Source organism: Microchirus variegatus (genome assembly GCF_963457635.1).
Source record: "Microchirus variegatus genome assembly, chromosome: 22".
Classification (NCBI taxonomy): Eukaryota; Metazoa; Chordata; class Actinopteri; order Pleuronectiformes; family Soleidae; genus Microchirus; species Microchirus variegatus.
This window is the reverse complement of record NC_139823.1, coordinates 3,032,826-3,043,936: the sequence shown is the minus strand read 5'-3', so window position 1 is coordinate 3,043,936 and position 11,111 is coordinate 3,032,826. Positions and strand designations below refer to the sequence as shown.

General features: G+C 42.5%; 1 protein-coding gene across 1 annotated transcript; it reads left to right on the top strand.

Annotated features, from left to right (window-relative positions):
* Positions 1 to 8,816: 8,816 nt before the first annotated feature.
* Positions 8,817 to 10,083, top strand: LOC310942871 (gap junction alpha-8 protein-like; the record flags this gene model as incomplete). The annotated part of the gene is made up of 1 exon (XM_083908317.1): positions 8,817 to 10,083. Exon 1 carries the CDS (start codon positions 8,830 to 8,832, stop codon positions 10,081 to 10,083), a length of 1,254 nt encoding a protein of 417 aa, XP_083764443.1. The 5' UTR covers positions 8,817 to 8,829.
* Between the last annotated feature and the right edge of the window lie 1,028 nt (positions 10,084 to 11,111).

Here is an 11,111-nt window from a genome sequence, read left to right as displayed (position 1 = left end):
GAGCACTTCCGTTTTGTTACTTGCTGGCGTTTTGTGATTTGATGGCGTTTTGTTACTTGCATCCTCAACGTGGTCGGGGTCATCACAGCACGACTGCATGAAACTACCGTGACTATGTTCACACACACACACACACACACACACACACACACACACACACACACACACACACACACACACACACACACACACACACACACACACACACACACACTAACTAGTTAGTAGTGACTTGTAAAGCAGTTATTTCCGATGTACTGAATCATCAGAATCATTTCATTAAAAAGATTGCAGGCTTTCAGCAGTGCTGTTGTTAAATACACCAGACAATGTTGAGATTTTAGACATTTCCATGTTAAATGTTTGAGATTAACCCACTTTTTCAGGATTGTTCATTTTAATTTTAATTACAGTGGCCGACAGGGGCAAACGCACTGCAAACCCCGAAACGCCAGCAAGTAACAAAACGCCAGCAAATAAGAAAACACCAACAAATAACAAAACGGAAGTTCTCCGGGTCTGTGGGGGCGCTGTCGTGCAGGTCTTCGACCAACCTTTTGACTCGCAGTGTTGGGCCAAACTGAAATACCTGTAAGTGATGGATGGTGATGAAAATGTGTCTTTTAAGTAAACGCGGCTTTTGTTTTTCCCGAATGTATAAAAGAGGTGATAGTTTTGTAGTGAAAGAGTGTGTTTTCTTATTTGCTGGTGTTTTGGGGTTTGCAGTGTGTTTGCCCCTGTCGACCACCGTATTTAATAGTGCTGGGCACGTTAACAGTGTTACCGGCACTAACTTTAACACATGACGCGTTTCCATGACGACTGACTGGAAAAAGACGCGATTGTTAACATGAATCTCTAAAGTAACTCAGTTTTTCGAGCCGCGACACCGTAGTCCAGTAGCGTTTACCAGTTAGCTCCTTTAGTGGAACCTACAGTCGAACCGAAGCGGTCTTTTATTAAACGCTACAAATACCCTGTGTACTGCGTATGTGTGCCTCTGCTTTTAAAGTTACGCTTAAAGGCCACATTATACTTCTCCGACTGCGTATGCGTTATCCGACTGCGTAACCACGGAGACGACTCGAGCCTTCATACATGGTGACGGATACGTCCGAGAGAGAAAGACTGTTGTTGTTGAAACAGCGGCCGTTTCTCACTTTTCTGTGTCACGGAATGCAGTTTTAAGATAATTTGAGGTGAGAAATTGGCCATTTAGAGTCTAAACATGTGCTGTGTGTGTTAAGATATGACGTATTTATAGTTTGGCAGTTTGGCTCACAGTCAGTTTGTGAGCCGGCACAGAGCAGTGTTATCTCGGCCTGTCCTGAGGACCAATCGTGGCTCTTGCTGCGTAACCTACGCAGAGCACTTTAAGCAGGAGTATAATTGGGCTTAATGCGTCATGCGTTAACTTTGACGCCATTAACCGCTGTTAACACCATTAACGTGCTTTAACGTGTCCAGCACTACTTTTTAACTGATCTACAGTTCAGTAATGTTGGCTTTGATTCTTGTGTCGGACTTCTTGTTCATGCCTCTTCCTCTGATGACATGCTGACCAATCAGTGGCCGGCAGTCTGACGACATCAGAACAGGTACTAAAAAAAAGTACCAGGTACCAGATACTCTCGTAATGGAAAAGCCAAATAACCGAGCCGAGCTGCGAGTCACGCTGAAAGACACTGAGGACATACAAGCATCAATGACTCCATTGAATGCTAATGCGATGACCTTATAAAAAATTAGCAGCGTGTCACAATGTTTTCAGGATCTCATAAAATTTCAAAATGCAGAGCTGGAAAAGAGGAATGAATACTCTGAAAACAGGGTGTCTGACCTAGAACAATATTCATATCAATGATGATATGCAAACTTTTTTACATGACAATAATATATACATACATATACATGTATATATGCATTCTTTTCCACTACATGGTCCCGGCATGACTCGCCTCGGCATGGCACTTTCTTTTTTTGCTTTTCCATTATCAATAATACCAAGTACCTGGTATTTGCTCTGGTGACGTTCCAATCGAGCTGAGGCAACACTACGTGTGAGTCATGAGCCAACGTCCGACCCAAGAATCAAACCGAAGACTATCGAACTGTAGATCAATTAAAAAAGAGTTTACAAATAGCTAATCTCCAACATTTATCATGGAAATGCCTCAACTCTCAATATTTAACAGAGGAGTCTGGTGTACAAAATCTGCAACAATTTGGGGCCAAAAAAAAGAGGCAAAAATAGGTTTAGTGGAATTTGTAAGTGAAAGGAAAATCGATGATCATATTCATAAAATAGACTTCAGCAGGTTTTATATGCTGAGCATTTTTGTTAAGTACCTGAAATGTATTCACCTTTCTGTCTCTGCTGGCAGCAGCCATGTTATCAGTGAGACAGGGCAGCATGGCAAAGTCATTGTTAATAATGTGTCAATACCTCACACAAAATAAACTAATAAAGGACTGATCTTCACAGAAAATGAGAAATTGCTGGCGGAGAACACTCATAAATGTATAAGTGAGCTCTGCACGAGTGTCTGTCAAAGTGGCTGGTATCTTGGCGAATAATAGCCCCCTTTAAAAGTGAAACAGTGGCTCCAAACAGATGACTAATGGAAAAAAACCTAAAACAAAAGTAGGTCACTAAAAGACAAAGCAAAAAGATGAAACTCACACCTAAGGGCACACATTTGTATGGACCAATCTTTTGCACTAAACAAACAAGTGTGTTGAAACAAGTGCATCACTGTCTTTGAGCCTAAGCCTTGTGCCATTGAGGCCTTGGTGTTGTGCGGTGTCATAGGACTCAGCACTGCCTCCAGGTCATGTTCTATCAGTGAAGGGCATCACTGATACCATCGCTTTAAACCCATTGTGAATGCCTCCTTTCTCTGCTGTTTCAAACTTTGTATAACACAGACGATTCTTGTGATGTTCACGTGATTTAAAAACAAGTAACAGGCACAGATTTGTGAGGACGTAACAGTATTGTCAATTTCAAAATGCTTCAAAACTCATCTTTTGAGTTTGGGTGCTAACTGAAGGCTTCATAGGTTCTTCAACACACTTTGAAATAAGGGATGAGGTGAAAGTTTTTCACCAAAAACTTCACCAATAGATGTTGCAAAATTGTACACACTGCACCTTTAATCTTTCTTTGAACACACCCATGAGCTCTTGCATCAGTACAGGTGTATTTTCATGTGAAATAATGTAGGAAGTAGGAAGGAGTAGTAAAGTATCAGTCTGATAGTGTGACATGATGTAAAGTGATTTAACACCTATACTGTTCGACTCTCGGTTTTCATTCATACCACAACATGCTGTCAATGTGTACTGCAGGAAGATGGAGACATTAAACTTGAACTTTTAACACACATGTCTGACTTTGTCCTTTGTCAACACTAGTCGTCAGTGTGCATTTTCTGTCAGAGCAGCACTGGAATGACACAATAAGTATTTATTTATGTTCAAAGCAATGACTGATAGGGACTCAGGTGCAAATTAGTTTTTAGTGATGACAGACCTAACTGTAGTGAACATGCTTTACTGTCACCTGTCGCTGGTACCTGGTAATGTAACACAGTGTGTAGAATGATGTTAAAACATCGATTTCTGTCTATTTTATCACTGTTCTGCGTATGTGAGTAATGTTTTATGGGTTTGTAATTTCAGTTTCATATTCAGTTCTTATCTGTCCAGGGTGACTGCAAATAAAAAAAAAAAAATCCTCTTGGCTAACCCAATAAATCAATCAATCATATCATATATGCAATGAAATATTTCATGAGTTACTGTAGCAACAGCTGCTAATTGCTCTTCTATGTTAAAACTAAAATTTTAATTATTTATTATTCAATTTGTACCGGAAGGTAGTTCAGCCTTCTTTTGTGCGGACCTTGCCGCTGAACTTTGATGTTGCGTATAGCGACTTCCTGCTAATTCGAAATGTTTGCCTTCAACCATCAGAATTTTGGAAAATTTCGAACATATGTATGCTTGAAACTGTATATACTCAACCAAAATATAAACGCACAAACTTGAAATGGTGAACAAAAATAGAATGTCATGACATTTGCTCAGATTCTTGATGCATTTGTTTATGGAATGATTTGTTTTGCTCAAACCCAGTAGTCCAGTGTCACTTGGCCACTCCTACTGACTACTATCTCAGATCGAGTATTTCAACTCACCAGAGTCATGGAGCATGGCAGAGTGGTGGTCGATATGTGTGACCAGTACACAGACACTCCTTATGGTCTGCTCAATAAAAGGGCACACCAAAATGTGGACTTTTGTCATTTGTCAATATGCCACAGATGTCACAAATCATGAGGGGGAGCGTGCCATTGGCTCATGCTGAGTGCTGGGTTACAGCTGTGGCAACACAACTGAATGTGCATCATTCCACGATCGACAACCTGGTGATGTCCATGCGTCGCCGATGTACCGCTCTGCGTGAGGCTAATGGTGGACACACGTTATTGAAGTTTGTTGAACTTGGATCACCCATTGTGTTCTTCCTGCCATTACTCCAGGACTTTTGTTTTGAAATTGATCCTAATGCTCGCATATTAAATCCACTTTATTGATATAGTTGTACTGTTATTTTTGGAGTTTCTCTTTGTGCGGTTATATTTTTGTTGAGTGTACATGACAAGAGAAACCAACCCTGAACATGTCTATGAACATGAACCAGAGCCCAATGGGAAGGGAGTCAGCCATTTTGAATTTATCTGCCATTTCACCATGAAACAGGAAGTGACCTGTAACTTTGCTATATATTGACCGATCTGCTTGAAATTTCAAACGTGATAAAATAGACCTGGCCAGAAAACATCAGCTGAGTCAAAGCCATACTGCCACCCTTTTTGCAAAGGAACATACTGTTTATCCTCAGGGAGTAGGTAGAAGAGATTAATTGTGTGACAAGTGACCATGAAGCCAAATAAAACCCACCCACTGCCATCATGTCAGAATTACATAACTCATATTGTTGGATTAAATATAGCACACGTCTTGAATTAAGTCACATTGTTCAGGTTTGTGACAAAAGTAAGTAATTTCAGTGACTTTCAAAGGGCCCTGCGAGCAGGAAGCGCGTGGCACCGCCGCGCCGTAGGCAGATTGGTGTATGATATGTTTGTTAGCGTGTTAGCATTCTGATTAACGGCCAGCTAGTGCCCTGCTTCAAAGGTCTAATCTGGCCTCACGCCCCGCTGCACATGCTCAATAGAGTCCGCACCCTGCATCATGACATCATGTCTTTGTGTGAAATCCTGGTGCCATTCACGAGCCCCACCGTAGGGCTTAGCATGCCAGCATCCACTATACCAACACACAGCTCTTTAAAGGGAGACCACTGGTCGCCCAGGTCAGTGGTTCACCCCGATGCCTCCACAGAACCCTGAACGTTGCCTTTCATTCTCCAACACAACTGCCTGAGCACATGCTCCCATCCAGGGCCCAGACAAGAGGAAGCATTCTTGCTTTTTGTTGGGTGACTTCTTTTTTTTTTTGACAGGATCTCACTGCTCCTGGATATAATGTGGAGAGTAGTTGTAGCTATTCAGCCAGCTAACGTACACACACTGCACTGATGATGCTGGACACACTAGACAGGTCATCCAGAGAGAGAGTGAAGTGTTTGGGGACAGTAAACAAGGCAAGACAATGCCTCAGTCTTGCTGTTGCTCTAGGACATTGGTTCTCAAAGTGCGGCCCGGGGGCCCATGACGGCCCGCAGAAGCATTTCTGGCGGCCCCGCAGTGAATTACAGTTTATAGTTTTAATCCAGGAGCTACTAAGCTTGTTAAATGTTTATTGGACATTACTGGATACAGACCAATAAGTGTAAACAAAAATACTGGGTATTTACCTGGTTTCTATATGGTGAATTTTAGTGTATTATTGGGTTATAAGCTGGTAATAAGCAGGTAGCTACAGCCCCCAATTTACCCAGTAAATATATGGTAACAGAAATGTGTTACTTGGTATTAACCTGTAATTAGAAGGTAAGAACAATGGCCAAAATACTGGGTAATTACCCAATAAATTACAAAGGGTTATTATATTAATGCTTAAATTACTTTATATTAATGCTTATATTACTTAACGCTAAACTGTAGAACTGCAATCTGGTCATAAAAATGATTACAAATGGGATTTCTTTCTGTTTATTTTCCTTTGGCGGCCCTCAGCCCAATGTTGTGTTCCTAAATTGGCCCTCAGGTATCAACACTTTGAGAACCCCTGCTCTAGGATTACAGAGAGGTGGACTCTCCAGTTCACAAGGACTGTCAATGCATGCAGTGATGTAATGATAATTATGTGCAGAGTGAAAATACACCCTTAAATGGGATGGTGACTTCTTCTGATACATTACTGATACTGATTTATGTCTTTGGTGTGTGTGTGTGTCTGTGTGTGTTTGGGTGTGGTGGGTCACCCTTAGTAAGTGATGATCGTTATAAAACAACAACATGTAAAATGTTTAATGCTTCCCAAATTTCACTTTATTGTATTTTAAAAACAGTCACAATGAGTTTGTAAGTAAAACATCACTAAATACTCATTAGAAAGTTTAAAGATCCTACAAAAAGCAGACAGCAAATACTACATTCAACAAAGTGCATTATTTGTGAGTTAACGAATAGCTACAACCCACTAGATTAGGAATAAAACTTGCATAACATTAACATTTGACCAGAAATAAGTTACTATAAATTAACAATAAATAGCACTGAATGCATTGAATACTGCTGCGGCCGTGTTCTTCTCGCTTGGTTTGGATTTGAATCCGTTTTACAGAAGTCCGAATACATTGAACATACAGAAAATTATACACAGTAAACACATTTTGGGGGAAAGTAACTTACATTTTTAAGGTATGATTAGTAATAAGACGATCAGCAGGGCTTATTTATCTTAACTTAATTTAATGTATTTGCTGTCGTGAGTGATGCTTAAATGATATCAGATCACATCTGTCATTCCAGACTGTTGCAAAGTTATTTAATGCATTTCTCCTAAGTTCATAATGAGCGCTCAGCACATTTAGACAGAGAGAGACAGACAGAGAGAGACAGACAGGGAGAGTGAGGGAGGGAGAGACAGACTGACTGAATTATTTAATGATCAAACTTTGTAAGCGAATGCTCTTTTTCTTTACCGATCCGGGACGAGTTTGACCGACGTCCATAACAGAGACATTTCGGTGTCCTCTCCCCTCACTGGTTCACATTCTTCACATTCCAGTGAAGTGACACAGATATGATTATAGACACACACACACACACATACAGAGGTACACGCGTGTGTGAAAGGAAAAACTCCCTCAGTTGATGGCGCCGTTTTTCATGCTTTGACTTTTCTTCATTTGTAGTTATTACATTCTAACAGGCATTAAATATGTTTGTTTACGCCACTGAAGGGTAATATTAAATAACATTTAAATACAAACACAAACATTTTCATTTGTAGTGGTACAGATTAAGACATGGTATCTTCGATTTATGAGGAAAACACATTGTGAAGTTAAATATTCTGATGATGGATTAAGTTTTACTGAGTTAAAAATGCATGAATTGTGTCTCAAAATCATGGAGGAAAATGTCTTTTAAAAGATGTAATCAGTATTTAGTTTACTACCTTATTGCAAATATCTGTGGATTATTCTGTTGCCATAACTGTCAACACTTTGAAGTCGTAAATTGTTCGGTTATACTATATTATATTATGTTATTACTATATGCGATAGATATCTAAGCATCTTATTACATCTTTTAATGAGTTTGTAATCTTTTTATGTTAGTGAATACACAATGACATAAACTGTCCTTCATCCCTACTGGAGTCGAAGCGTTTTCTCTGACCTGCCTCTGCTCTATTGCCAGGTCATCACAGAATAGCCGGACGCACATGCTGCTGTTGTTTCATCTACTGTAACTGCACTTTTGCATACCACATATACTGTAGGTGTAAGGATACTGCATGCACGGAGCTGGACTGCTGTGCTGTGGACCCACTGCCCCGACCGCACAGTGTCCATGTTGGTGTGGGAGCCTGAGGCCTGCTCCCATACATCCCTGCTTTGTCTCCGCTGGTTCTATTGTCTACTGCGTCACCACACGTCGCCCGGCAAATAAAGGCCGTCTGGCTCCAAGCTTAAATATTGCAGCAAACTAAAAACCAACCATCAGAGCCGATTCATTCACATCTGCTCAGTGGGGCGACAAGGACAGGGCTTTAGGTGAGAAAGAGGGCAGAGAAAAGTTCACTTTTCACTGCTGAGTGCCAAGAGAACGGGACAGGACTCAACTTCGCCGGAGCCGCAGCTGTGGCAAGTTGGCCATTTGATTACATTCAACCTAAATCATACTTTAGAAAATATGGCACTATATATTATTCATTGATTTCACCTTTCGTGGTTTATTTATCTATGAGTTGTTGTTGTTCGGGTGTCTTTTTGATCGAGATAAAGACACTTTTTGGTTTGAACTTTCGTTAATGTTCGACGTGCTTCATAATGTTGACAGTGAGGAGAAGAACAGCTTTAAGTATCTTTACATTGTTTGATTCTTATTTAAATATGGCAGTAGAAACAGAATAGACTGAAAATCCTGGATTCCAAAAAAGTTTGTCATTGTTGTTACTCTTTTTGAAACGCATTTAGAAATTGTCGTTTAGGTTCGATTTTTTTGACTTTTTCAGGTTTTCCTCTCCCACATTTCTTACTTTAATCACTCTCTGTTCCCCTCCCCCCTGTCCACCTGCACCCTCCATACCCCACCCTTCACTCTGCAGTGCTACGGACCGATCATGGGTGACTGGAGCTTTCTGGGTAATATTTTAGAGGAAGTTAATGAGCACTCGACGGTGATCGGCCGGGTGTGGCTCACGGTGCTCTTCATCTTCCGTATCCTCATCCTGGGCACAGCTGCGGAGTTTGTGTGGGGCGACGAGCAGTCTGACTATGTCTGCAACACACAGCAGCCCGGGTGCGAGAACGTGTGCTACGACGAGGCCTTCCCCATCTCCCACATCCGCCTGTGGGTGTTGCAGATCATCTTTGTGTCCACACCTTCTCTGGTGTACGTGGGCCACGCTGTGCATCACGTCCACATGGAGGAGAAGCGCAAGGAGCGAGAGGAGGCAGAACTTAGCCGGCAGCAGGAGCTGAGCGAGGAGCGTCTCCCTCTGGCACCCGATCAGGGAAGTGTCCGTACCACTAAAGAGACCAGCACAAAAGGAAGCAAGAAGTTCCGGCTGGAGGGCACTCTGCTGAGGACCTACATCTGCCACATCATCTTCAAGACACTGTTTGAGGTGGGCTTTGTGGTGGGCCAGTATTTCCTCTACGGCTTCCGCATCCTGCCACTGTACAAATGTAGCCGCTGGCCCTGCCCCAACACAGTGGACTGCTTTGTGTCACGCCCCACAGAGAAGACTGTCTTTATCATCTTCATGCTGGCCGTGGCCTGCGTCTCACTCTTCCTCAACTTTGTGGAGATCAGCCACCTCGGCCTGAAGAAGATTCGATTCGTCTTCCGTAAGCCGGCGCCAGCTCAAGTCGAAGGCTCGGCCCCTCTGCCGCCACAAGGGAAAAGCCTGCCCCCCCTGGCTGTGTCCTCGCTGCAGAGAGCAAAAGGTTACAGCAGGCTGCTGGAGGAGGAGAAAGCTCCCACAGTAACTCACCTCTACCCTCTCACTGAGGTGGGCATGGAAGCTGGCAGAGTGACACCCCTCTTCCAGGAGCTGGAGGAGAAGGCGGAGGAGGTGCCGCCCATGGAGCACATCTCCAAAGTGTATGATGAGACTCTACCCTCTTACGCCCAAACCACTGAGACAAGTAGGATGGCACTACGGGAGGAGGAGGAGGAGGCACAGGAGGTTCAAGCAGCAGAGGCAGAGCGAGTGGATGAGGATGTGGAGGTAGAAGAGGCTGTGAACAGGGAGGGTGTGACTCCAGTGGGGGCAGGGATGGAGGCTGCAGATACGATAGAAGACACCAGACCACTGAGTCGACTGAGCAAAGCCAGCAGCAGGGCCAGGTCAGACGATCTCACTGTATGAGCCTGAGAGAGAGAGAGAGAGAGAGAGAGAGAAAGGAAGAGAAAAAGAAAAAGATAGAGAGTATACACCTGCACACACAAAATGTTCAACATAAGAGAGAGAAAGAGAACATGAACCTAATTCACACACTCTTGAGCGAGCGGATCAAAAACAAAGAACTAAAGTGGATAGAAAAGAATATCAATAAAGAAAGATTAAAACCTTAAAACCAGGCAACGACAATATCTATCAAAGTGATCAAATGTGGTAAAAATGTAAAAAAGACACTTGCAGGTGGGAAATGTTTTTACTTGATACAAATCCATGTTAAATTTTTCTATTGAAAAAGTTTTAAACGAGGGAGGTTCAAATATTTTTTAAACGGCGTTCGCATGGATGGGGAAAAGAGGGTGATATTGTATGTGTGTGTACTTTGGCTGTATTAAGGCACTGACTTTCATTCCCAATCAGACGGGTGAGAGGACTCTTGTATAGACAAAACCACACAATTCAGTGCTGGTACATTTTACAGGTATAGTGCTCTTTGAGGAGAGTCCATTTTCAGGTTGGGAAGTGTGTACCTTTTTAATTTGTACATTCAGAGGTTAAGACTCTGTGCGAGGCCTCATAACACCTCATCTATGCATCCATGTACACGGGATTCTTTCAAGTGAAGAGAGCCAGAGCTGAGTTAGTGGAGTGGGAGGGGGGGGGAGGGGAAGACCACATGTTGAATGTCTTTTTCAATGTGAATCTGTCTCTTCATTTTAGCCTCGCTTACGTTCCCTGTAGCCTTTTAAGTAGACCTGTCGACTGTGTTGTCAGCTGCTCATGGAAGAGAGCATGGGCTCATTTCGCTCTATCAGAGAATGAACTGCAGCAGCAACCTCAGGCCAAATCCTCTCTTTTCGTGCTATACAAACAGGCGTCCGGAAGATAAAGATCCTGCACCATCAGCACAAAGTATTGATGGAGGGCGAGACAATAAAAGAAACCCGCACTCTGAAATGAAAACAAGCATCCTTGACCTGGCTGTGAAAACAAACAAA